General features: G+C 44.9%; 3 protein-coding genes across 5 annotated transcripts; 1 reads left to right on the top strand and 2 right to left on the bottom strand.

Moving 5' to 3' along the window:
• Nucleotides 1-25: 25 nt before the first annotated feature.
• Nucleotides 26-8,285, bottom strand: ndufv3 (NADH:ubiquinone oxidoreductase subunit V3). The gene is made up of 3 exons (XM_030111738.1): nucleotides 8,220-8,285; nucleotides 7,013-7,121; nucleotides 26-306 (listed from the first exon to the last, which is right to left on the bottom strand). Exons 1-3 carry the CDS (start codon nucleotides 8,262-8,264, stop codon nucleotides 137-139), a joined length of 324 nt encoding a protein of 107 aa, XP_029967598.1. The 5' UTR covers nucleotides 8,265-8,285; the 3' UTR covers nucleotides 26-136.
• Nucleotides 8,286-11,503: 3,218 nt separating this feature from the next.
• LOC115403484 (ATP synthase-coupling factor 6, mitochondrial) lies at nucleotides 11,504-21,447 on the bottom strand. 3 transcript variants are annotated; one of them, XM_030112384.1, is made up of 8 exons: nucleotides 21,237-21,447; nucleotides 20,983-21,038; nucleotides 19,327-19,429; nucleotides 14,801-15,223; nucleotides 14,297-14,662; nucleotides 13,102-13,165; nucleotides 11,907-12,031; nucleotides 11,504-11,830 (listed from the first exon to the last, which is right to left on the bottom strand). In XM_030112384.1, exons 2-8 carry the CDS (start codon nucleotides 21,025-21,027, stop codon nucleotides 11,799-11,801), a joined length of 1,158 nt encoding a protein of 385 aa, XP_029968244.1. In that variant the 5' UTR covers nucleotides 21,028-21,038; nucleotides 21,237-21,447; the 3' UTR covers nucleotides 11,504-11,798. The 3 variants fall into 3 exon arrangements, with proteins under 3 accessions (XP_029968244.1, XP_029968243.1, XP_029968245.1); XM_030112383.1 differs by having other exon boundaries at nucleotides 14,297-15,223; nucleotides 21,237-21,445; XM_030112385.1 differs by lacking the exons at nucleotides 14,297-14,662; nucleotides 14,801-15,223 and having other exon boundaries at nucleotides 21,237-21,380.
• Nucleotides 21,448-22,960: 1,513 nt separating this feature from the next.
• Nucleotides 22,961-27,658, top strand: wdr4 (WD repeat domain 4). Its single transcript, XM_030112569.1, has 11 exons — nucleotides 22,961-23,071; nucleotides 23,621-23,689; nucleotides 23,773-23,919; nucleotides 23,995-24,151; nucleotides 24,248-24,360; nucleotides 24,431-24,491; nucleotides 25,390-25,482; nucleotides 25,954-26,018; nucleotides 26,880-27,066; nucleotides 27,299-27,368; nucleotides 27,448-27,658. Exons 1-11 carry the CDS (start codon nucleotides 22,989-22,991, stop codon nucleotides 27,615-27,617), a joined length of 1,215 nt encoding a protein of 404 aa, XP_029968429.1. The 5' UTR covers nucleotides 22,961-22,988; the 3' UTR covers nucleotides 27,618-27,658.
• The last annotated feature ends 110 nt before the right edge of the window (nucleotides 27,659-27,768 follow it).

Raw genomic sequence — 27,768 nt, 5'->3', positions numbered from 1 at the left:
TGCAAGACTCAACACACAGCAGAAACACAGACTAAATTCTTTATTATAGTACTGTAATAACAGAGAATTTTAACAGACGTGGGAGACAATCGGCTTCGTTGTGAGGCCTGAACATGTTTGAGCGAGGGGAGCTCCTCTAGTGTCTGGGCGAGGGCCTTCCAGACGAGGGCTGGGGGAGACGAAACTTGGCCATCTCTAGGTCCAGGTCTGCGAATGTGTAGGGGTTGTAGTTGTGATGCTGGTAATTTTTGTATGTGCTGTTGTCGAAAGGCTCCTCGGGCTCCGGAGGCGCCGCGGCTGCAGCCTCTGTACAGGAAGGGCAACAACAAAGAGATCCGTTAGACACAGGGAGGTGAGAGCTATCATCCTGAAGGACTGGAAATCAGCTTCTTACTGCAGTGTACTACAGAGCCTTTGAACACGAGAACAGATATACGGCGAGCTTCCTAAGTGTGTGTAAAGATATTTGAGTGGCCGGGACATTAACATATTAGCACGAGCTGACATGGCCAGTTTACGGCGGTGTAATTCCTACAGGCTGGCTCTGTTTCCCTCAGGCCACAGTGTGGAGACACACTGGTGTGAAAAGCCTCAAGGATCATGAAAGCAATGTGAGGAACAGGCCTGCAGGCACCAAGGCAGCCAATATCGGGACCGTAACGCACTGCGGGGTCAACGTAAAGAGATTTTAAACAGAGCAACCAGTGAAAAATGATGGTAGTGTGTGGGAAACAGGCTTTCCGATTAATGAGATGCATCCAAATCCACATGGAAAACTCCTCAGCATGCTGCCACAGCGAGGCTCTAAACAGTGTCAGAAAACACGTCGTTCCACAGAGAGACACATTTGTACTCGTCATTAGCAGACCTCTCAGGAAAGAGCAGAACAGAGTTAAAAGGAGGAGAGAATCGAACAAGTGGTAGTTTTAATGACCGAGGTGCGAGGGGGTGGCTCCGGGAAGCAGGATTACACCGGCGGTAAGGAACTGCTCGGACACAAAGAGGGCTGTGGGAGCATTTTTACAAACATCTGTGATCCTGCTTCCTCTCCCAGTCCCAGGTTCTGCTCGTCCAGCCGCTGTCAGGGATTCAAACCTGTGCACTCTAACATTAGCGTTAGCAGTAACCGTACCTGGCACAGTCGAGCCCAACAGAGGGATCATTACCTGTAACTTTAACATTATTGCATCACAACCATTGTTTTATAAACACACAGACATTATATGTAGGGCTGCATGATATCCGTGACAAATTTATCATGATAGCAACATCAATGCGCACAATACAAATGAAGCAAGAAAATGAGCAGCAAGACATTATGTGTCCATGTCCAAGTGAAAATTAGCCACAAAAATAAAAAAGTAGGATAAACTAATTATTTCATGTCTGGAGGCCGTGGGAGCAGGGTTGCAACATTTAGGGAATTTTCAAAGTTGGAAACTTTCTATGGGAATAAACAGGAATTTAGGGGAATAAATATTGAAAACCAGGAATTTACTAAAATCCTAATAGAGAACTTAAATATAGATGTGGACAGTGACACTGGAGAGGAAGTGACCGTGGAAGATGCTGATGAGATCCAGGAAGAGCCCACTGCCTTAAAGGATTCAGCTAAAACACAGATTCTCGGCTTGAGCAGCCAGAGGGAAGATTCTCATTTATCTGCATGTTGGATGGGGGTTGTTGGAGGGAGAGGAGCTCCTTTCATTGAACACTTTCAATAATGTGACTTTGGATTTTTGGATGAGGGGAAAGGATTTTGTTGATGTTTGAATGGATTGAGTCAGGGGGATGAGCAATACTTAACTCAACATTCATGTTTTCAGTGAAAGAAGTGACTGTTGCATAAAATATTTACCACTTGACAATTGATTTATTTTCAAGTAGAATTTTGATTTTAAACATATTGCATTACTTTGGATGGATATCTGCTCATAGCAAAACAAATATTTATGCTTGGATACAACGCCTTTCCTTGAGTTACCCTAAATTCCAAGTAAAATCCCATAAGTCCTATGGAAAGTTTCCAATTTTTTTTCAAAATTCCCATGGAAATTTTTGGGAAATTTTCCACCCCTTTGCAACCCTACACAGGACAGAGGTCAGAGGCAGAAATATTATTTAAGAAGACTGAAAGGTGCTCTGCTTCTGAATCACTGCTGGTGAGAAACTGTGATGGGCAAAGTGAAAAGAACGATGTGAGGTGGAACTTAGGAACGAGACAAAGAACTTATCCCAAAGCGCAGACATCTTCTTAAGTGTAATTATCACGAATCAGACTGTTACGGCAGTGTTCAGCACTATGGCACGTTGACCCGACCACCGTGCGGCCCCTCACTGAATATAGAAAAACATGAGCCACAGAGAGCAGTACGCCAAAGCAACAACCACCAGAGTGAGGCATTCTGGGAGTGAAGATGTTGTGTGAGCAGCGGCAAAGCACAAAGTATGGAAAAACTAAAAGTGAACAGCAGGAGAAGGATTTGTGATGGGAGGGGTGTGGACCACATGGTGCACTGGGGGGGAAGAGGACCGGCCTGGGACACATCAGCCAGAACCTCCCAGCTTCACAGCAGCCACACTGGATTTGGTCTTTATTCACATCAATCGACACTAAATTACAACTACAGTCAATAAATAGTTTGATTCACGTCGCTAGCTTCACACTGGGAGACTTACTCCTGAAAACCTCGTTTGTGCGGCCACATGGTCAATATTAACATAACTCCTGAACCAGCAATGGTGAAGGAATCTAGGTTTTATGTGTGTGGTAATTACTGAGATGGGGATTACTCTCTCAGTATTTCTGAGCAGAAACAGTGTTTTGCTCCTTTTCGCCTCCGGAGCAGCAGAAAGCCTCCAGCTCTGAGTGGAGTTCTGCAGGGTTCTTCCTCTTTAAAAGGAGTTGATGATGTTCAAGTGGAATTGCTGGTTTTTCTCTGTAAAAGTTACTCTGCTGTGATTGGTATTAAATATGGAAATATAAAGTCATTACATTGAAAACAAACTGCACAGAGAGCTACTTTCAATGCAGTTTTCCGTGTTCAGTGTGAAAAGATGATTGTAAAATAGCAATGTTATGTTAAATCTTCATAATGACTATGGCCTCGAGGGTTAAGGAGCGGCCCGCTCGTCGCGGAGGTCGGTGGTGTGTTCCAGGCTGAGGTGATGGAAAGCCGGTGATAAGTTCATAACTCCAGCTCATGCAGGACAACGTGCCAAGCAATGGGATGGGAGAAGAAGCAGTGATGGAGACAGGAAGTTATTTTAAAGCATGCAGCCATATTTCAAAAATGCGTGAGTGGAACAGCTTGTGGTACATGCGAGGGTGAACTCCTGAACACAAGGAAACTCTGAGGGGCTTTGGAAATCCACCAGGAGGACAGGGAGGACAGAGACAGGTGTGGGGGAAGGATGGTGTGGTGTGTACCCTCAGACTGCTCTGCTGTAGCCTGCAGCTCCTCTCCTGGAGCTTCAGCTATGATGGGAGCAGAGTCCACCAGCTCCTCGGCAACGTCTGCAGAGGGCGGACCTTCAGCGAGGACGGCAGCCTCGGCTTCTACGGCAGGAGCTTCAGAGGGTTCTGCAGGGGCTTCAGCAGCTTCAGCAGCTTCAACAGGAGCTTCAGCAGGGGCTTCAGCAGCTTCAGCAGGGGCAGCAGCAGCTTCTGCGGCTTCAACAGCTTCAACAGGGGCTTCAACAACTTCTGCAGGGGCTTCAGCAGCTTCAATAGCTTCAACGGGAGCAGCGACAGCTTCTACAGGGGCTTCAACAACTTCAACAGGGGCTTCAGTAGCTTCAGTCACTTCTACAGGGGCTTCAGCAGCTTCAACAGGGGCTTCAGTAGCTTCAGCAGCTTCAACAGGGGCTTCAGCTGCGTCCACAGCTTCAACAGGGGCAGCAACGGCTTCTGTGGTGTCTTCAACAACCTCAACGACTTCAGCAGCGGCTTCAGCTGCTTCCACAGGGGCTTCTGAAGGCATTTCTTGCGGAGAGGTAGTCAGGTCTTCTTCTGGAGTTGCAGCCGCGGCCTGCAAGCCTTCTGAAGGTTGTGTTTCACCATCTTGCACTACTTGAGCTGAAGCTTCTGGGCCGGTCACATCCAGAGCCTCTCCTGCAGCAGCATGGACCTCTGGGGCCGGGTCCACTAACTCCTCAGAGGTAGCAACAGGGGGCTCTGCCGATGCTGCCGCCTCATGAACGGCCTCAGCTTCCTTTGAGTCTTCTGGCGCTTCTGCAGCCGCCGCTTCCGGAGTGGACTCTGCCGCCTCTGGCGAGGAGGTTTTTGCTTCTGCCTTCACCTTTGTCCTCTCGTCATCCGAGTCAGAATCAGAGTCTGAATCTGAACTGCTGGAGGATGAAGACGAGGAGGAATCATCACCTGCGGCCTCAGTGGGCTGAGTGGAGGCTGCAGCCGGGGGAGGAGCGTCCGCTGTGGCTGCTGGAGCTTCTTCTGCTGCTGCGCTGTCACTGCCTGCAGCAACCAGGGGTTCAGCAGCTGGAGGAGTGGCTTCCACTTCCACTGCAGGAGCAGGGTCAGGGTCAGATGAGACGGATGATGCTGCAACCAGGGGTTCAGCAGCTGGAGGAGTGTCTTCTGCTACAGGAGCCGGGTCAGATGAGACAGGCGAAGCTGCTACCAGGGGTTCAGCGGCTGGAGGAGTGGCTTCCACTTCCACTGCAGGAGCAGGGTCAGATGTGACGGCTGAAGCTGCTACCAGGGGTTCAGCGGCTGGAGGAGTGTCTTCGACTGCAGGAGCAGGTTCAGATGAGATAGTTGATGCTGCAACCACTGGTTCAGCAGATGGAGGAGTGTCTTCTGCTATAGGAGCGGGTTCAGATGCGATGGCTGATGCTGCAACCAGGGGTTCAGCGGCTGGAGGAGGGGGATCGCTGGAGACGGCTGCAGGCTGCACGCTATCAGGCTCCGCTGCAGGAGGAGCCCACTCTGAAAGTCTAAGAGGGAAGGACACGCTGGTCTTGTAGGCGAGCAGGGCGGCTCTCTCATCTGGAGCCTCTGCTGCTGAGGAAAATGGTAAATGGAACAAGAGCAGTTAAACAAGGGAAAGTCACTTCAGGAAACTGATGTAAACTCAACAGCGATCCAGCAGGAGCAGAGCAGTAGAATGAGGTTAGGCGTCTCACAACTTCACAGGGTTTGTGTTTGTTCCAAAGCAAAGATATACCAGCAATGAGGATGAAACTTCGATATCTTTTTTTCTAACAAAACCAACAAACGTTTACATTATTTCACTCTGGAAGATGATGGGAATGATGATGACTATGCTTTAACTTAGTCTGGTAAATGTGCCGACAGATTTGATCTGTTCCTCTGTGGAACATGATTTTATACTCTGGCTCTGCAGTGACAGAGGTTTGAGTTCACACCTCTGTGCTGTGCTTCCTTCTCTTAGTGTTTCCTCTGGAGAATAAATAAAAACAGCAGCTACTTGAATAGAACATGTTTTCTGTGTTATTTTCACACTTTGTAGTGTCATCCGGCAGCCGGAACAGACCCTTTAGTGGGATTGTTTTGGCAAATAGCCTTATCTTTAGAACTGATATTCACTGTGAAACTCATCTGTGGAACCAGGAGCTTCATTTTAGTTCAAGGGCCAAACAGCAGGCAGAACTACAAACTGCTTTACAAGTTGAAAAATCAGACCATGCAACTGAGTTCAAAGTATCTTTTAGTTTTTCAAAAACTGCACTTTAAAGCAGTTTTTCATGATAAATTGCATTATGATTTGAAATTTCCTCAAGAAAACAAAGTGTAACCTAAACTCTGTCTGCCACTGCGTCTCTCTTCAGCCTGAATTCAAAACCTTTCGAAAACCTGAAATCATTTACTTAACTAGCTTAACTGACCCATATTGCTGGGATTTGATCTCTAGAATAAATTGCTGCTGAATTCAGGTTCTCAGTGCTGTTTCAGGATTCCATTTTCAATGCTGCCCCCCAGGGGAGGTATTAGGAATCACACAGTTCCATTAACTGTTTTCTTGGGTAGTTTTAAGACTTTGTAAGATCCTGTCAGCCAGGTTGAAGCATCTTACAGGCCAATTTTGGGCTCTGGGCCACATGTTTCGCACCCCATGAGAGGTCCTAGCTTTAAACAGGTTATACTCCTTCAGTGTTTTTCACACAGTTTTAAATGTTCTTCTCACAGTTCAGCAGGAACTGAATTGAACATTTCTATTGTTTCCTGGATGGGCTTATCCACAGCCACATTCAGGAGCATGATGGAGCCAGGAACACATTTCCCACACCTGTAGATCCAAGTCCAAGCGACGATCCACCCTGGAAGATAAATAACCTGGTCCCCAAGTCAATTTAAGACATTCAAACTAACACCCCACTAAGATGGACAAGAGGCTGGATCAGTGAAACAACTCATGTATTACAACACAGCATGAAACCAAGAAGTTCATCTTACTGAGAACCGAAAGACCTTCAGAACAGATTCATCCTCACTCTGTTATGTCTCACACATTCACACAGCAGATTATCTACACACTGGACGAAAAGAAATACTGGAAGAGAAGAAAGTGAGTTGTTATGGCACATTTTCCAGCTAAAACAGGAGTTAACTGAGGTTGAAAGCTGTGGTGTTAATTCCACAGACCAGAGGTCTGAAACACATATGGCTCTTCCACTCAAGTCATGAAGAAATAAACATTTTAATCTGATTTTAATGTTGCTTTTATCTATTCTGTAACACTTTGAGGTGACACAAATGACTGAAATAAAAGAATAGTCCAGTGAAATAAAATATGCATCTCATGTTAATGAAGAAATAAGAGTCCCGTTGAGAGAAGTGAATAAGCATCCACGACCCTGAACAGGATAGAGCGGTATAAAAGATGGATGGATGGACAGACATGGACAGTTGTGATGGAAAAGTGGGTAAAAAAAACTGTTTTTGAGGTACAGGTTGCAGACATCTGGTACAGACACACACAGAATGAAGCGGTGAAGCCAGTGTAACTCGAACATGACGTGACGGCCTTACTTTTGGCTGGAGTCTTTTTCTTCGCTGCTTTCACTGGTTCACCAGGCTCAGAGCTGAACAGGGCAGCTGGACGGCTGCTCAGGACCCCCAACCTGTCCAGGCGGAGACACTGTAGAGAAGGACAGACTGTCAGAGGACTGGAGCACACAGCCGGGTGTCTGAGACCACCGGGACATCCCAGTTCCCAGTGAGGGACTGGAACACACAGCAAGACGCAAGAATCCTCTGCTAAATACAGATGAAAACAGAATCCTTCAACGTAAACCACCACTCTCCTTTTCTCTCATTTGCTCTCTGAGCTCCTAGCGGAAAAAGAGAAGGTCTTCACTTTTGAGTTTGGTTCTGTACAAAGTCTAAACCTCTGAGTCTGGCTCTGCAGGTTCTTCCTGTAAGAAGACAGCATCTTCTATGTTTGTTGAAATTTCCTCTAAAAAGGTACCATCAGATGGCAGTGTTTTAATTAAACTAAATTTACTCTTTTCTTGAGATCTTTCTTCGATATGCTGGCAGGATGTAAAAACTGGTATGTGATCAGTCCAAACAGCAGTGTCACTGACTGTGAGGCATTCAAGGGCAACTCATCTGTTCTAAAGCAGGTAGATTGGACTGGGATGATGCAGGTATTAACAGAAAACGGCTACATTTAAAAACATTTGCAACATCCTGGACCTTTGACTTGTGCAGCAAACTCAAAGTTCCTCTGGTGAACAAATCGTCCCACTATCACATCCTGTCCAGGGCCATCGTTGTTGTTTATTTAAGTCAATCAGTTCATGGAAATGTTTATTGTCACTCACTGGAGATTTAAATATAAAACTCCAGCACCAAACTTATCTACAACCTCAGCATCTAAAATAAAGTTTCTCTCTGTACAGAGGAGGCAACTCAGGGTGAACCTGTAGCATTATTTAGATATGTTGATGTGTGCTGTTCAAAGTGAGGGACTGTGGTGTTTTGATAAAGGGTTTAATATAACAGCGGTGTGCTGATCTAAGGTTCTGTTTAAAGGTGTCGTTCTGTCAAAAGGTTCGGTTTGGAGGTGATGTCCCCGGTGGAGGAGGAGGCCTCTTCCCTGCGGGGTCAGGACCGAGCGGCTCCGCTCCTCCGCGTCCCGGTAGCTCCCGGTGACCGTGTGAGTCTGTCTGAAAGCCTCACGTGTAACAACCACAAAGCAAAAACACTTCAAGAAGTCCAGAAGAGGTTTTACCTTGAGAGGAGTCAGTCGCCCTAACCGAAGCACGGAGGCCGCCATTGCGTGTTCCCAGTATTTTGTTCCGGTGTGAAACCAAGCTAGAGGAATCCTTAGTTCCGCTTCTCGATTTTTACAAGAGCTTTTGGTGTAAAACTTTAAAAACTCGCTGTTTAATATGTAGTACACATACACATCTCATACGTTTTTGTATATGTGTTGTTTATGCACACAAATTATAGAAAGTGTTTGAATCATTTCAAAATATTACACAGTACATTTTCAATATAGTTACATAAAGTTATATGGCTTTTGGACAACTCATTTATTTTTCTGACTCAAAAAAATTTTTTGAACATGAAAATATGATAATTTAGTGGTTAAATCATGTAATTGAATGTATGTTGGTTGTAAGATGATTAAATTCAATATTTAAAAAAAAATTGTTCACCTTCTATGTATCGTTGTTCCTGCTTAGTCCATGAGAATAGTGGCTTTATTTTCAGATAGATAGATAGATAGATAGATAGATAGATAGATAGATAGATAGATAGATAGCAAAAAAGAATGTGTGGGTGATCTCTGGGTTCTTTCCCTCACACAGACTAAAAACATTTATTTGACCTGTTGTCAGCTTATATTGTTTTTGGGAACCTCACAACCCCGAACTGGAAAAAGTGGTACAGAAGAAGCACCCACTTAAGAAGAAGAAGTGAGTACAACACCCCCCGTCCTCCAAGATATTTATGAAAGGAGGAGTGAGGCCAGGGACAACAAGATCATGAAAACCCTCAACAACCATACTGTTGGACTGGCTGCGCTCTGGCCGACACCTTCACCCCATCAAGGCGAAACCAGAGGCTCAAGAGGAGCTCCTTCCCTCAAGCTGTCAGGACTGTGAACTCTGACTTCTGGTCATCACCGCACAAACACAAACAATAGACACTGTGGGTACTGCAATGTATCACACAGATGGTGCATTCTCTTTGTGGAAGCACATCCTCACTTTTGCACACCTGCTGCATTTTGCACTGTATGTATCTCATGCTAGATTATTTCTGAAGTTACTGATCATGATGTGAGAGTACTGACTGATGCCGGACCTTTCGGATGACAAACCACTCAAAAGAGAGAGAGAGTACTTCATGCGTGTATATATTTTTGCCTGATTGTCAATTTCGTATATTAAAGTTTTATTTATGTGTGTTGCTTTTTGTATTATTTGCATTTTTCTTTTATATTCTATCTATTTTGCGCTTTTTTTTCCATGTTCATAGGGCCTGCATCAAATCCAATTTTACTGCTTGTATTAAAAGCATCAGCCTCTGCAGAGCAGTAAATTAACAGACTGTGACTAAAAACAAACAGCTCACTTCAATCACCAGGTAAACCCCTGCTAGAATTACACAAATTGTAAATAAAAGTCAAGACATCATAACCCATCATCTTTGACTTTTTTTCCACAAAAATGAAAAACTGTAAAAAGGTGTTTTTGTCATATTCCAATATAACCTTGACCTTTTATTCTCAGTAACACAGTGAATTTTAAGATACTGTCCCACACCTTCAGAATTCAGTTGCAGGAAGTTCACATCACACCACTTCTGAAACGTTGTCGTCTCCTTGCACGATTCAGGATGGAAGTCTTCTTGCTCTTTTTTTCATGCTCTTTATCCTTCTCACCTGCCACAGAAGGCATTCTGACTTGTTGCTCATAAAGTAGACAGCAGAATTCAGCTAAAAACAGGATTCTACCGCTGTAAAATTTCAGACGATGTTCTTCTTTGTAGAAATACAGTAAATTTGAAAACTGTCAGTGATGAATCCACAGATGAGAAAATGCTGTGTGAGAGAGAGACTTAGGAACTGACATTTCAAAGGAGGCAAGTAAGAATTTTACAGAGACCTTGAGGACTGGGGTCGAGACTAAAAACACTGGACTACGGGATCCCTCACATAAAAACTGAGGATTTTGATTAGAAGAATATGGAAAACATTTAATCTTCTGTGTCGTAACATGCACATGAGCTATCTCCTGCTTGAACCATATAAAGCGGTGCAGATGTGCTCGCTGTCCAACTCCGGCAACTGTCAAACACATCCCGGCTGGTTCTAAGACCAGCTTCATACAAGGTCGCTACACTTGGAAGTAAAACCAGTCTGGCAGCAGCAGCTGAGAGCAGGAGGAATGCCATTAAGAGCAACCAATCCAGGAGATTGGCAGATGCTGGTCAATATCGGCAAGGAACCACCCTTAGGCCAGAGTCGATGCTCTGGTCTCCTTCACTGAGGTCTGTTTACAATACAGCGCTCACAGTCTCAAATTCAAACAAAGAGGCCCATGAGTGTAAGAAGCTGTGCTATAGAACAGGCAGCTGACGCTCAACAAAGAGGATGGAACGCTAAAATCTATCTGGTTGAAGCGTAAGCAGCAGCCAGAGGATATGGGCCAAGCAGGAGGACCCTGGCTGGGCTCAAAGATCAACAACATGACACGCTCACCACCCCCCCCCCCCCCCCCCCCCCCCCCCACCCCCCACCCCCCATCCCCCGTTGACTTTAGGTCAAGGTCTGCAGTCGGCCTCAGGAGTGACTCGGGGAAGAGGAGGCCCCCTGCCGTGCATAGTCTGGCTGGTTCCACAATTTATTAACCAAGCAATTCTCAAGACTGAGCACGGGACAGAGGTTCAGGCCTGATCGCTCTGAAACTTTCCACCTTGATGAGGGTGTTCAGTACAGTAAGGCTGAAACAGCCCCTGATTCAAGGGCATATAAAGGATGATGTGTCCCAGGATTCACATCCCTCCCACAACTGAGACAGCTCTCTTTTTCTCATGTGGGAAAGTACAAATAGTGTGGGTTGATATTAACAATTAAAAATGTTTAATCCAGCTTCCATCTCTAGAGATGATATAGCTTTTGGAATGATCTTGCCAAAACTAAAACGATGAACTCTGTTGGAATGTAATTCAGCGACTAGTAAAAAATGTATCCATCGAGTTGGATAAAAACAATCTGAATTCCCCTTATTGCATTATATGTTTTGTTTTAACCTGCATTGTTAAATTAAAATGTTTACTTCATTTTAGTTTAAGCTGTTTTGTATTTATTATACTAAAGCATCATATTCATGTCATATTTAGATGATTTTTAGAGGGCTAGGTCGATGTTCCCTTGGCGACCTCTTTATACTGCTGCAACATTAGTGAAACAAAACTTGTCATATTTGTTATTGTTTCATGTTTTCCAGACCACCATCATCCATCAAGAGAACGAAAAGGTTGATTTTTTCACCTTTTGTTACTCCGTTAAGCGCCGGTGTCTTCATTAAAGATGATCAAATAAAAAGTCAAACAATGAAAGAACAACTTTTGTGACCTGGACTTTATTTTCTTCACTCTACAGCTGAATTTACAGCTCTAAGCTTCTCACAGTACATCCAAAGTTATAGCTTCACGTCCCTAATCCATAGAACACTTTTCAGAGGCAAAGCTGGAGGCAAAGGGGAGCTCTCTAACACCATGCAGACCACTAACTATCCACCCAGGAGCAGACGTACATGAAAAAGTAGAAAAGAAGGGCTGGAAGTGCTGGTGTTTACTTCTGGGCGACTTCATCCAGTGTTGGCTCTGAAACACAGAAGAACGTCACGATTTGCTTCAGTCACGAAACGTCTTCTTGCGAGCCAAGCAGCTCTTGACTGACCTGTGAACTTGAACTGTGGGAAAGATTCGAGGTCTCCTCCACCATAGAGCCTCTGCAGCTTGGCCACCTCCTCTGCCAGAGACTTCTCGTACTCTGCCCCTGCATCCACCAGGCCGCCGGTGACCCTGTAGAGGAGAGGGACGCAGACAGATCAGAGATCTTCCCTTTGTGACATCATGAGGGGAAATAACCACGCCCTCTGGCGGTGGATACTCAAACGCCACTGGAAAACAGACACGGTTAAGGTACAAAGCGAAGGACGGCATTCGCTCTGATGACGGTCACGTCAATGAGTGAGCGTGAAAACAGCTCATTATCATATAAAGCTGCAGACACAGAAACAGCCTGTTCCCAGCAGAGCTCACTGCAGGGACTTTTATGCCCATTTGAATGAGAACAAAAACGAGCCAAAATGCAAAACTTCAGTCGCATTTTCTGTGTCCATTCACATGACAATGGTGTTTATAGCAACTGAAAATGTCTCTTTTTTCAAACTGATTGCCAAGATGGAACATTTCCGAGATGCTTCCTTCAGGGGAAAAGAATATTTTTTGGGTGGTGAATGTGGTATTTTTAGACGTCCGGATTCAAAAAGGTATTTAAAAATGTAGTCATTTTCAATATTATTAGGGGAAAAGAAGGCATCGGATTGGTTGATACTCAAGGCTGTGGTATCCGTATCGAACATGAAAGTGTCATGGAGACTGCAGAGGAGCTTTAGAGTCTTTGCGGAGAAGTCTGGAGCTCACAGGTATAGAAATAAAAAGGCTAATTCTCATCAGCAGGACCTTCAGATGACAGCACACCGAACGGGTTATAGCAGAGTCAAGTAACTTTGGGTAGCTTTAGTATTAAGAAGAGATGCAGTGTGTTATAACAGTGATCAAAGATCCCTATATTCATTGCAAATTAACTGAATGCTGAATTTGAACATAAAATTCAAGATGTGAAAATTACATTTCTCCTCACTAATGAGAGCAACTGTAACAAACAAGTCTCGTGTGCTTCATGTCATTTGAAAATGGCACAACGGACCAGCAGACTGGACACGCTGATTAGCTTTATTCAATGGCATTAACGTCTGGGTGTGGTTCTGAGTCTGCTGGATTCTCTGACAGAAACAACAGAGCTACTCAGCACCAAGACGCTTCACACACACATATGAACGTGGCATGCAGACAACAGGGCCACTCACGCGCTCTGTGACGAGTACTGGCGTATGGAGTCCAAGAAGAGCTTCTGAATGGGGTCCATTTGAGCTGAGGGTCACAGGAAGAGAAGCGTTCATTTCTTTCAATAAAGATGTCACCTTCACTTCATGCATCTGGATACGGCTTGTCCTTTTGATCCAAATGCATTAACACCACTTGGAATTATAAACCATGCAGTACCCAACCAGAGAGGTCACGGAGGGAGGAATGTGGGAAAGGTCAGGCTAGTTCACAGAGTAAAGATTGCTGTGAGAGGGAAACTCCAACTGCCAAATGTATGACTTTCACTCCAGACACAGCAACTGGAGGGCAACCCCACCTCAGAGTGCTTTTATCAGCCGAAAAAGAGGGGAGGAAGGTTTACATTTACACTTCAATCATTATCAGTACGACATCGGTTAAACATAATATTCATCATGCGGATCCCAAAAGTGTGAGAAGTGTGAAGAAGGAAGGGCAGGAGAGTCCGAGGTTAAAACAAAACCAAAAACAAGGAAGATGACAGGTGATGTTCAAAACTCATGTTCTCCTAGGATAGAAGGAAAAAACATTTAAAATTACCTTTAACATTAACAACAACCACGACAAAGTCACTATTTGAAAAAAACAAAACAACATAACTCTGCAAATGAAGAGTGTTCAAGTGTTTCTTTCCTGTTTCTCAGAAAGGAGGCTGGGAGTGTGAGTGTGGATCTCAGAGCCAAAGAAATCCAAAAGGATGGAGGAACAGAAACACATGAATGAGTTAAGTGTGATGCAAAAAAGTGAAATCCTGAGAGACAACTTGGACGAGGAACATATAGAGGGTGGAGGGAGCTGGTGTTAGTGTAAGATACAGCAATGCAGTAATGTGAAGACATACAAACATACACACACATGAGATGGGTGTTAGTGCAAGATACTGTAATGCAGTGACATGAAGACATACACACACATACACACACTCACACACACAGTGGGTGCAAGATACAGCAATGCAGTGATGTGAAGACATGCAGCACGCAAACATACGGAGAACAAGGGGGCTGTTAGGAATGGGAGATCTTTCAATTTTATCCGTACTCTTATCACAGACTACTGTCAGGCTGTAGGACTAGTGCTGAGAAAGAACTGGAGGACTGCTCCACCCACAGAGGGACAGGTGAGGATTGAAGGGGAGAGTAAGGCTGTAGTGTGTACCCTCAGATGGTTCAACTGCTGCAACCAACGGCTCTCCTCCGTCAGCTTCTGCCACCGGCTCTGGGGCAGCCTCAACAACGGGCTCCGGCGCCGCTGCTGCCACAGGCTCCGGGGCGGCCTCAACAACTGGTTCCGGGGCGGCCTCAACAACTGGCTCTGGTGCCGCTTCTACCACAGGCTCCGGGGCGGCCTCAACAACTGGCTCTGGTGCCGCTTCTACCACTGGTTCCGGTGCTGCTTCTGCCACTGGCTCCGGGGCAGCTTCAACTTCAGCAGCAGGAGCAGCTTCAACAGGAACTTCAGCTGCTGTGTCCTCAGTCGCAGGTGGGGCTTCAGGAGCTGGGGAGGCAGCTTCAACCACTGGAATGGCTTCTGCAACAACTTCTGCAACAGCTTCAACCACTGGAACGGCTTCTGCAACCACTTCTGCAACAGCTTCAACCACTGGTGCAGCTTCTGCGACAACTTCTGCGACAGCTTCTGCAACGGCCTCCACTACCGGTGCAGCTTCTTCAACGGCCTCCGCCACTGGTGCAGCTTCTGCAACGGCCTCCGGCACTGGTGCAGCTTCTGCAATGGCCTCCACCACTGGTGCAGCTTCTGCAACGGCCTCCACTACTGGTGCAGCTTCTGCAACGGCCTCCACCACTGGTGCAGCTTCTGCAACGGCTTCTGAGACGGCCTCCACAACCGGTGCAGCTGCAGCAGCTTCTACGACGGGGGAACTTTCGGCGACAACGTTGGCCACAGCAGGCTCTGGGGTGGGTTCGGCAGGGGGAGTTGAGGCAGCCTGGGCTGCAGCAGTGGCAGCTTCTGCCGCTGCAGCTGCTGCCGCTGCTGTAGACGAAGCTTCTTTCTTGGGCAACTCATATGTTTTGTGTTGAACAAGTTTCTCTATATCGAAGTATGTTTTAGGGTCATTTTTGTCTAGGATGAAGGAGTGCAAGCAGACAGAATGCATTATTGTTTTACATGTGTACATGGCTGAGTGATACAATATCCCAAAACCCCACTGTAACAAAATTCCAACATCAAACACAAGACGATGTACTGAAGGTGGTATCTGCTGCTGTTTGGATTTACAAGAAAGTGCCAAAGAATATTAACAAAGGAAGACTAAGAGTTACCTAATGACACTGCAATTGCATTAAATGAAAGCTTTGTTAACTTTTAGCAGGTAAGAACATTAACGTAAATGCAGCACGTTTGTGGTCTGTCATTAACAGGTGGAGGGAAAACCCAAAGTGAAAGGATGAACTGTGGTGCAAGCATTTGAGAAAACACTTTGACTTTCAGGCAGGTTTGAAAGAAGTTCAAGCCCTGCACAAGTTGTCACTGTTGAAGAGAAAAAAAATGACAACAACAACTTATAATCGGTCCAAAGATAATGAATCTACATGACCAGTCAAAAGTTTTACAACACCCCAGTTTCTCATGGACAGTAACTTAGCTTAATGTCTCATGGTTCCCTGAAATGAAAGCATAGAACAAATGAACAATGTCAGTTAAAGGAAAAAAAAGACCCATTTTCTGTCGCAGGGACCCATGATGGCACTTGGCTGTTCTCTCACACTGCGTTAGCAATGCACCATTCCCCCTGGCTGGACTTCACGGGTGGTTGGTCCACATAGCCCTCCCACTTGGTTCGTTTGGGCAGGATATTTGGGGTAGCCAGTCACCAGGCACTCGCCAGCCAACACCAACCCCAGGAATGGCTCTAGGGGTGGGTAGCAGTGATCCTTGTCCGGGAAGAGTGCATGATTGTTAACATTCCAATGAGTGAGATCTGGTTGTGTTTTTCAGGCCATCGCTTATGTGGCTAGCAGGTCCATGTGCTTCAGACAGCATAGCTCTGAAAATCACTAGGCCACGCAAGCCTTTCTGTCTAAACATAGCCACAATTCAGAAAGTATAGGAGTTTGCCAATCCAGTTTCACTTGTGTTCTGTGGCCTATAAAGGCTCATGGTCAAGTCCCCTGAGATGTCTTGTGTGAGCTGTTTAGGTAGCATAAGCCTCATTTCCACAGCGCCTCTATTGGTGGTGCAGCACAGTCCGGGTCTGGTTGTCATGCATTTCCACTGACTAAAGCTGTGGATACTTCTCGGTACTTCTCCGTTGAGGTGCCAGGTGCATCGGTACAGGTATCCCAGGGAGGAGCTACAACACTGCCGTCTGCTGATTGGTAGTAACGACCGTCACTGCATTGGTCTCCTGACGACGAGCAACACACACCTATCCAGAACGGGAGGGTGCTGTTCAAGAAGAGAAAGTTTTCCAAGCTGTCTCACAGAGAAATGGAGGCTCACAGCTTCACTTTGGGCTGAGCAGAGCAGCTGAGGAGTCACTGCAAGCGCCATGTTTACAGTCGCGTAATGACGTCATATACCTGCGTCCTGAGGCGTTCAGAACCCTGCCTACATTCAAACCGCTCTAGTGGGGACACGCAACTGATGAGCAGTACACAGACCCGTACTCCAGGTGGCATCTTGCTTTATGTAGATGATCTTCTCCTGGCACAGTCACATGTTGGTCTCCAGCATTGACTGGAACAGTTCACTGCTGAGCATGAAGAGGATCAGCACCTCCAAATCCGAGTCCATGGCTCTCTCATGGAAAAGCATGGCATGCTTCACGAGTGATGGGAGGAAAGACGATGAAATCTACCTCAGATTTGAACGGGCAGCTGAATCCAGTCACTCTACCGGACTGTTGTAGTGAAGAGGAGCTGAGCTGCAAAGCAAACCACTCTCCTTACTGGTCGGTCTTCAATCCCACCCTCACCTTTGGTCAAGAACATTTGGTTCTTCCTACTCTGTGGCAGAAGTTCCCTTAAATGAGTGGCATGTTCTGCATACACGCTTCTGACCAGTTCATCCCAGACCAGCTCAGTGGGGTTTAAGTCTGGAGAATTTGCTGGACACTCCATCCTTTGAAGTTATCATCTTCTTTTTTCCATAATGTAGTTGTGGCATGTTTTGGGTCATCATCTTGCTGCAGGATGAACCTTTGACCCAGACCCAAACCAGAGGGTACTGCATCGTGCTGGATCCACAAAAACAGCTCCAGACATCACACTTCCTCCTTCATGTTGGACAGTTGATGTCTTCAGAAGTCCAATGGCGGTGTTTCATGACCCAATCAAGAATGTTTGACTCTTGAGTGTCTTGGCAATTGCTTTCTTGCTGCAAAAGCTCCTGTCAAAACTGCAGTGTCCAAGTCCTCTCTCCACATTTGAAACAAAGTTTTGCTTGTTATAACCAGTAGTGTTCTGTCCTGTGAGCCACCTATCAGGCAAGAACTCTCAGAAACTTGCCTTATGGGTCTGTTGCAACTTTAAGTCTGCCAGGCATCTTCCTTTAAAAGTTTCTGAGCGTCTTGATGGTGGAAGAAACTACTGACGCCTCCACTTTCTTTGAATGTCCCCGCAGGAAAGACCTCCATTTTGAAGCATTATGATGGTCTGTCTCTCTTTCATTGGGAATGGCCTTTTTCTCTCCATTGTTATTGCAACACCTGAATTTCTGCAGTACAAAACTGTTCCACTGATGACCATAAGGGTTTGGTACCACAGTGTGCTCCAACATGGCTTTTATGCAGATGGAGGAGGTTGTAAGTTCTCCAGAAAGTTGGAACACTTGCAGGAAATACATCAACTTTCAAGGCAGGATCAACATCCACTGCTGTAGAACAGCTTTGAAACCCATTTTTTGATCCGTGAAAAAGGCTTTGTTTGTAAAATCCTACGATGTACATTTTATTTCAGTTTTGAGTAACCTTATTTTTTTCACCTCTAGCATTTCACCACTTACCTTTGTACCATTTCAAGCTGTTAATTGGATTTGAATTATGATTAAAAACCTGGAAAAATGTAGGCGTTGTAAAACTTTTGACTGGCAGTGTAGACAAGGTGACACTTTTAACAAACAAGGGGAGCTTTGCCTTCACAAAGTTCCCTTATGCTACCTCATGTGGAAATGTTGGGTTTGTCTCTGTAGAACTACCTAGAAGTGACTGTTATGCTTGGGGCTTTACAAATAAAGCTGAATTAAATTAACATAAACATATGCACAAATGTAAACTGTGAACAACATCAATCCAATTCTTCAACTGTACCCCCTTTCACAGTGACCAAACGTTAACAGGATACAGAGAACGCGCTGGACGTTAGCAGCTAGGGAGCCTTGCTGTTTGTTCCAGGGTGGTTAAGGACCACAGGAACTATTGGTTTCTTTTAATAAACAATTCTTGCTCCTTCAAAAACAAATGATTATTTGTACTGTTAGTTAAAATACACACTTCAAGTTCAAAGTTTAAAAAGAAATGAACAATAAAGACAATTTTGTTGCTTAAACACAAGATGGCAGAGCGCACAGATGCAGCAACAAGGTGATCCTGCAGTTATAGGCAGAAGGATTGACAGTAGAGAGTTACTTCAGTAATCCCAAACTGGGAAAATCTGGACTGATACCAGAACCAAGCTCATCTGTAACTATAACTTTTTTTAGCTGCTACCAAATGAAATTTTGTTATATTCTTCCAAAATTAAAATAAATCTTCATCATCATCTATTGATTGATTTTGCTAGGTGATTTGATCACTTTGAATTAAAAAACATTTTGTCTTAAATAATACAGAGACATTAATCAGATTAGTTTTCAATAGTTTCCCAGCTCTAGTTTATTTATTGAATTGATGAAGAAAAACTTTAAAAATAAATAAATAAATAAAACCAGGTTCAAAAATGGCTTGTTGAAGCAACTGGACAAATATGTTTCAACACCATGTTGTAGATAAACTATAAAAATTGACATGCAGCAGGTGGTGGGTTTCAATACAGGAACAGGCTGTTTTTTTAATGGATTTCATGTCCATGAAAACATTAACGTTTTACAATTTAGTGAAGAGTCTGTATGTGTGAAGGCTTACACATTTCCTCAAAGAGATCAAAGAGGTCAGAGATACTTGAACCACAGTTCAAACTTTGTGTGAGAAGAAGAGAAGCTTGGTCACATGACATGACGGCACCTACCTGAACTCTTTTTAGACGGCTTCTTGGAACCTCCAGACTTTGAGCTGAAAGCTACAGCTGTGGGCGCCCTGCTCAGAGCGAGCCAGCTCTCAGCCTGCAGACACTGTAGGCACAAACACACATTTGTTAAATTCAAACCACTGAAAGTGTTTATGTTACGGATATCAATTAAATGGTTATTAAATGAGTGAAATATTAACCACAAAAAAGTGTGTTCCTTTATTCTTCATTTTGATTGGTTTCTGATGGAGAGATCAGATTATCCTGTTTACATGACAACTGAATGAAGAAAACAAACTGTGGATTCAAACATTCAATGAACGGATCAATCCCGCACTGCTTTGATACATGATCATTTCCACATCCAGTTTGACCAGGAAGTATGAAGATTACAATATGTAACACACATTTTGTTGCTGGACGGAAAGTACATTTTCCTCACCTCTAGACCTAGATAGCTTAAAGATATGGTTATTATGATCTTCAAACTTTTCTTTTGTGTCTTATTTACCATTTTCACATCTTTCTGTTTCACAAGCAACCAGGTTGTTGTGTAGTTTATTGACAGATTTGCACATAAAGCTCCACCAAGTGGGATTCTTCCCACTGGTGTGCTGTTTCCACCAGGTGTGTCCCGTTTAGATTTGTGGATATCGGATAGGGGCTAACGTTAGCGGCTTTTGATTGAGTATGGCCAAAATCAGCAGATCACTTCACCAATCTTTTTTATGTCAGCTTCCCTCTACCGAATCCCATTTGTGACCTGCCGGAAATGGACGAATAGCCACCATGCTGTTAGCAGCATTATCGATCCAGTGGCTAACATGTCAGCAGTCTGTATTTTATGGCACATGGTGGAAACAGAATGGGCAAAGACAGCACAGAGTGAAACAGTTTTTTTTTTGCAACTGAGTAAGTTAAAATGGATTCTTAGATTATTTTGCATAGTCTTGCAATCATTCTAGCGCAGCCATGCTTCTTTAAATGACATTTCTAGCTTTAGAAAACTTAGTTACTACTATGATATACCACAAGTCTATTTGCAATATAGCAATAACAATGCAAATATTGGATCGTGAAAGTATCGGAATCGTCATATATTCAAATCAATCGATCGGTATCGGGCCTGTGTGATCGAACATCCTTAGTTTTTTCCATATAGTCTGATCAGATCATAAAGGTTCAAAACCACCTCCTCTGATCCCATTTTAACATGAACCAGAAAGAGCAGGAAAATTCAGACCATTTTATCACTCCAACTTTAATCTGAGATTTCAGATATCACTCTCTGAATTATTACTTCATTCTGAAATTTCAGAAACTGAGACAAAGTCACTTTAAAACAGTCTTAAGTCAAATTTGAAGTGATTTGGTAGTTTTTATGCGTGTTTGGATGCCTGGACAAACACACACTGACAGCATAATGTTGGAGAAGGAGGCCCTGGTGGCCCCTCTAACATGCAGACACAAAGTCACATTCAGGATCAGTCCAGCTGACAGGCCTGTGAGGCGTCCTCTGTCCCCCAGCTGCAACAACCACTCCATTTCTCCTGACGCCACCGCAACAAGTCTGCATGGATCTTCACCGTCTGACCATGCGCCGAGCGAGGATCAATCTCCCTGAGCATGCATGTTATCGATGGGTGGAGATGTTACCTTGATGCAGTTCAGTCGTCCTATCCTCAGCAGGGACGCCGCCATCTTTCTGTGCACTGTGGTCAACAACAACACATGGGATTATTACAACAACAAACACGATTACATATCTGAGAACAGACGACGAAGTGGTACAAAGCGTACCGTCACAACGGGCTTTAAAAACAGCAACATCAACGACAACAAAACACGCGCGCTGCTCGGGTGAAACATGGAAGCTAAGGAAAAGCAGAGGGGTGGGAGTGTGTCGTTACCTCTGGGTGAAATAAAGAGGTAGATTCAGTGGTGTCAGCTCCGTTCAGGACTCCAGCAGCAGCATGGCACTCTCTCTACTTTCCCACCTTTTATGTAACATGCGCTCCGGACAGTGAACGCCCCCTTCCTCCTCTCCACGCAGGCTTCTCTCAGCTCCTTATTTACACTCCCTGTGCCTCATACATGAGCTTTGTACGTGCTATTGTGTCTCTGCTGAATGTCCGCGTGTGTTATTTTCTCTGAATGCGAGCTTTGCTTCTCACTACTACACCTCTGGAGTCATTCATTCATTCAGTGAGCGACTCCTGAATTCCGTTCGGTGTTTTCTTGGTAAAAGAGATGCTTTTCTGTGAACATGCAGTTATTCCGTGGGGGAACGTTTATTTCTAATGTCACAGGGCTTCATTCTTGGTCTACGTTGAAACGTACAGCTTCTGTACATTCTGTACTTTCTGCAGGGGGCGTGGCCTGCGTGTTGGTGTTGTGGACGTGACCCGCGTAGCTGCGTGCTGACGTAATTTTTACGCGACAGCAAAAGGTGTTTGGTTTTTTTAATCAAACACAATTTTGCATTCATAAATGTAGCTTTATGAATCACAAACCGCTTTTTCATTATTTTTTAATTTTTAATTAAACAAATATCAGAAGAGATAAACATGACATAAAAATCAAATGAAAAAGGACAGATAAACAAACACAATTAAAACATACCAACTGTCATGAGTAATGGTAATTAAAAGACAGAAATAGGAGTAGTCTCATACTTTCGACAGCTTATTTGTTTTAGCAGCAGATATTAATTTAAAGGACAATTCGAAATTCTTTCATGAAGACACAAAAACATGGGTTTTACTTTACATATGTAAATATAAAATTTAGCAAGATAGATTAGATTAATCGGATAGTATTCTTTTTCAGATAAAGTGTTGTATTTAAACAAGCACTTGGGGATATAAATCAAATAAAAATGACATAAACTGCATGCTGTCATAGTTTTTTTCTTTTTCAGAGTGCTAAATTGATTGAATGTGTTGTTTGACCCCCCCCCCCAAAAAAAAAAAAAACAGCAAAGAAGGTTCTCCCCTTAAGAATTGACATTTATGAACATGTATTTTTGTCATAACAACCAAAAGATTCTGAGTGTTTTTTCACAAGAACCAAAACAACGCGTTTTCATCAAGGTAACGAAATCTTCATCAATCTTTCCAGGAATGAAATCACGTAATCTATGCCCGCTGCCTCAAATGTCCGTCTGCGTGATAATGCATATTTTAAGCAACTAGATGTCTTGTTATGAATGTACAGCGTTTGTGAGAAAAAAGTGCGTTTGTGTGATTTCCCGTCGCACATCACAGACGTCAATATGGGAAATCATAGATAAGCAAGCATAGAATCGGAACTTCCACGGAATCTCTGGAGTCGACGTTAAGCATGGCCACCATATTGGGTGAGGCCATTCTCTTGCATTGAGGAAGAATGCTGTTCTTATATACATAAATCTATAAATTTTCAGTAAATTATTCGTTCTTAACAGCCTAAGTCACGTTAAAATGTTGTTTTGAATCCAACCAGTCCACATTATTCGAATGTTATCAAGATCTCCTCCCCTCAATGAAACCGTACGTCCTCTTCCAAAATGGCACCCAAAATAGGTCAGCTCATACGCGGAGTCTATTTATAAATATCTATAGTTCTGTTTATATAGGGCTATGCTTCACGTGCGGGAAGTCAATGCGTCTTCTGTATGAAACATGGTGGCGGTGGAGTCGTGTGGACAGTGGATGGTGTTCAGCTGCGACCAGAAGCTGGTAGCAGTCCACAGAACAGAGAAAAGGTTTGAAGTGCTCCTTTTCACGTCCTCCTCGCGCTGCTTCTGCTCAGAGACGTGCTGTGTTTCCACCAGGAAGTAGCTCAGCTCCACACTGAGGCCATGTGATCAGTCAGATCAGGGTTTACAGCTGGGATGTGCTGTCATCAGATCACACTCCTCATTCATCAGGCTTTGAAACCAGAATCTGAACTTCAGTTCGACATTAATTTGAAAATGTTCAGAAGACTTGGAAGTGTCATTTAAACGGATTTCATTTTAAAACAGTTGGTGTAATCAGGATATTTCACACGAACTCTGGATTATGTGAATTTTTGAAACAGGCAGTTAACGAAAACAAATAATACACAATATTCTTTAGTCACATAATTTATTTTCTATGGCTATGCTAAAAAAAGTCAGAATATTTTTCTTGGTTGTTTTTTTAAGAACATTTATTTTTCCATTTTTGTCAAGCTCATACTTCTGATTTCCTTCTTCCACTGAATTAGTTAAACACCACGTGACATGAAATATTCCCGTTTTTAAAGTTGGCTTTTGTGTTTGTTTTTGCAGGGAAGCGTTTGTGTTTGACTGCAGCACTGCTGAGAAGAGGACGAAGAGTACAGAGGATGAGAAGCTCAGGTAAACGCACCTCAGGCAGGAAACAACACGTGAAAACAATTCCAGCAGGCCCTCAGAAGACGGGCTGTCTGCTCTGTTGTCAGTGACGGCAGCACCCAGGACGACTCGGGCAGCGACCGGATCCTTGCCTTGGCTGTGTCTGGCTCCGGAAAGCTGCTGGCTGTGACCGACGACTCCAAGAGGCTCGTCCTGTTTGGCAGCGAGCCGTCATGGAGCTGCATCAGCACCAGGTACCATCTGCACCGCAGCTCTGTGCGCTCACACAGGTGGAAGTGACAGGTGTGTGTGTGTGTGTGTGTTTCCAGGTGGGTGGCGAGGAGGTGCACGGCGCTGGTGTTCAGCCAGACTGAGGAGGAGCTGCTGGTGGCAGACAAGTCAGGAGACGTGTATTCCTTCTCGGTGACGGAGCCGCAGAGGGAGGGCGAGCTGAAGATGGGCCACCTGTCCATGCTGTTAGCTGTGGTAAGAAACTCCTGTGTGTCTGAAGGGACGCAGTCTCACACACCTCTTGTTTTCTGTGTGCTTCAGCTTGACGACTGACTCCTGCTGTGTTTTCAGACTGTATCTCCAGACAACAGGTACATCATCACGGCCGACCGCGACGAGAAGATCAGAGTGAGCCAACTCAGGTCTCCACACAACATCCAGTCCTTCTGCCTGGGACACCAGCAGTGAGTGTGTCTCTGTGTGTGTCTGTGTCGGTGTCGATTTGTGTGTTTCCTGACCTGTACTTTCTCTCAGGTTCGTCAGTGCTCTCCACATCAACTCACAGCATCCTCTCTGGCTGCTCTCTGGATCGGGGGTACGTCCTCAAAATGTTTCAGTGATCTATGTCTGTAACCTGAAGCTGTGGATGTGGTTTTCACAAATGTATATGTAAATAACCCTTTTATTCTATCTTTTGAAAATTGGTGTTTTCTTTTCTAAAAACTGTTCACTTGTGATTCCTTTCCTTTGGATGTTTTTCATTCTGCTTCTTCTAATAGTTTTGACTTTTTTTAAAGAACTTTTCATCATGTAGTGTGTATATTAAAGGTGCATTAAGGAGTTTGCACGTTTTGTGTGAAAAAGCGCCCCCTGCAGGCCTTGGCCGTAATGCAGCTTAGTGAAAAACTCGTCCCTGTGGCTCACGTGCACGGAAGAGGGGAACTCCTTCCTCGCTCGTTTAGTAGCGCTCAAGTAAAATGTAAGTTTCTTTTACCTGGTGGAGTCTGTGCTGGAGCTGTGGCAGTGCTAGAAGCCAGTCTTTTCTTACTTTCTGGAAGATCCTGCGCAGTTGTTGCTCACTAAGCATCTGGCGGAGTAATGGCGGACAAAACGAAACCTAACCAGCCGGAGCGTGCATTACGTCCTTCCTTTCAAATTCTCTCCCCAAAAATTCTGGTGCCGGACCGGCACTGCAACTTTTAAGTGACAATTTAGCGCTGTTAGCGGTACTTGTAATGAATATGTTAGGGCGCATTGTACACATCATTAAAAATGTGTAACATATTTATGGTGGAAAATAAGTATTTTTAAGGCTGTAAAACTCCTTAATGCACCTTTAATAAGTGAAAGCTTCAGTGTAACATTGCAGAGGGCCTGAAATGTTAAAACCGTGAAGCCCTTCACCCTTAGTGTTCAGCAGGAAGCTGAAAGGATGTGTCGTGTTAAGTCATCCTGTGTGTCCTCAGTGGTTCTGATGTGTTGTCCTCTGTCAGGATGGGACACTGAAGCTGTGGGAGCTGGAGCGAGGCCGCAGACTGCAGAGCCGAGACCTCAGGAAGGCGGAGACAGAGACGGAGAGCTCTGAGGTGAGCACGGTCCAAGGACACCGCATAGTAACACCGACTGTGTGCACGCTCACATAAATAGTGTGAGTTTTGTGGTTGATCCACTAAGAATAGCACCTTTAGTGACATTAAACTCAAACACGAGAGTTGATTGCATGTGAGAGCCTGTTAAACCAGAACATTCTGCTGCAAATGGTATGCTGTGGATGCAGAGCTGAGCCTCTGCTAACGGAGAAATGCCGTCGCAGTTGGATGTGTTGCTGGAGGGAAGTATCAGACATCAGTGTGTTTTCACACCTTTGTTTAAAGCCTTAAGCACCGTGGGTTTCTCCCTGAAGAACTCTTCTTACCTTTCCTGTGATCACAGAGTGAAGCTAGCTGGGTAACATGTTTGTTTCCTGTCAGTTTGATCCTTTAACATTACAAGACGTCCTGCTGGGACAGAGATCCTGCTCTGTGGAAGTCTTCCACCATTTTCCTTTTCTTTTCCAGAGTCAGACTGTGTCCAGAATCAGCAGCTCTCCCGATGGTCGTCATGTGGCTGTGCAGTGTGAGAGGTGTGTGTCCCCGTTTCCTTCCATCAGTCTTGTTCATACAGGGTTTGATAAACCGCATCGAACTTGGTTGAATGAAACATCCTGTGCTTTGAGTCATCTTCTTTCTTGTTCCTGCACTTGGACGACCTGTGGAGCTCGATAGCATGGAGCTCATCTTTTACAGCATTGATTTGGGTGTCTCATCCTGGTCCCAGGAGAGCCCTAAAGCATGCAGCCCAGAGACTCTCCAGGACCAGGATTAGTCCCGCAGTTGTTTAATTTATCGTCTTCATCACTGATCTGTCAGCTCCTCTCACTGCAAAGCTGCAGCAGATCAAGGCGTCATTGTGTTCAGAGGTTTATTCCTCGTGGAACAAGGTCAAAGTATTTATTCTTCATCAATTAAGCGTTTCCTGTTTTTACATATTTTTATCTGTTTTCTTCAAGTGATCCCTAATTCTCACTCACTATGAGAAACTGTTGACTTCTCATCATAGAGCTGCTTTCAATGACAGTAAACTCAGTCTGAGTCAGATAAGTCCTGCAGGCCACAATGAGCCTTCAGGTGGGCTAGTTTTGGGCCCCTCGTCACGTGTTTGCCAACCTTGCTTTCACCCATTCATTGAATCAAAGCTGTGTGTGTACGAGTGAGTGAGTGAGTGTGTGTGTGTCACAGTGAGAACATGAGCTCCAGCCGGTTGACCTTCACTTGGCAGTGACATGTTTGTTGCACATGGCTCCGGGGTATTTTTGGACCGACAGAGGGGCAGTTCACCTGCCTCTGGAGCGCCCGCTGAAACTGGGTCAGAGGCAAAGAGGAGCTCTGGACGGCTCTGACTGCACGCTGTGTGTGTGTGTGTGTGTGTGTGTGTGTGAGCGCAGAGTGTCCACGCTGGAGGTCTTCACTCTGCAGGAGGAGGGCGAGGAGAAGCTGGTTCCTCACAGCAGCCTCCGCCTGCCCCACTGTCCTCTGGACATGACCTTTGACCTCGAGGGAAGGCTGTGGGTGCTGATGGATTCTGGCGACGAGCCGCTCCGGCTGTACGCTTATGAACAGAGCTCCTGGGAGGTAACAGCGTGACCACTTCACACACCGTCACACACTCTCATACCTTCACAACCGAGCTACAAGCAGCTTCCACCGCTGAAAGACATTATTCCTCCTAAAAAATCTATGAAAAAGTGACCAAAGTACAAGATTTAGAACCTCATTCTGGTGGTAGAAACAGAGTTTTTATACACTCAGTGTGGTGTGCAGACATCTCTGTTGGCGCTCACGTCTGCTCTCTGGCTCCCTCTAGTGTGACGCCGAGGATCCTGAACTGAACAGGGTGACGGAGGCGTTCAGGCCCCACTGGGAGACACTTGAGGGTGAGTCGGCACGCTCCCAGAGGCGATGGAGGGAATGTTTCTGAGAAGAGAGTCCAACACTCTTTGCTCCGCCACACAGCCTCCGTGAGGACGCACAATCGCTTTGAGCAGCTGCAGAAGTCCAGCTACGACAACGTGTCTGCGTACCTGCAGAAGAAGCAGCAGCGGCTGGAGGAGCAGCAGCTGAAGAGGACCAAGGCTCAAAGACCGAACGGCAACAAGAGGGCCAAGAAGGAGGCGTCTGCGTGAAGGATCGTTTGATTTTGCTTAGAGTTTCTTTTTCATTTTTCACATTAAAGCTTTGTTAAGCTCAGCCTTCTGTTTCTTTCATCACTAACTAAATTATCAGAATTTCTTGAGCATCAGCTCCATGGAAGCGGTGTACAGTATCGTCTGTTCA

This window comes from Salarias fasciatus, chromosome 16 (genome assembly GCF_902148845.1).
Source record: "Salarias fasciatus chromosome 16, fSalaFa1.1, whole genome shotgun sequence".
Lineage (NCBI taxonomy): Eukaryota > Metazoa > Chordata > Actinopteri > Blenniiformes > Blenniidae > Salarias > Salarias fasciatus.
Note: the sequence above shows the minus strand (reverse complement) of the source record. Positions and strands in the feature narration are given on the sequence as shown.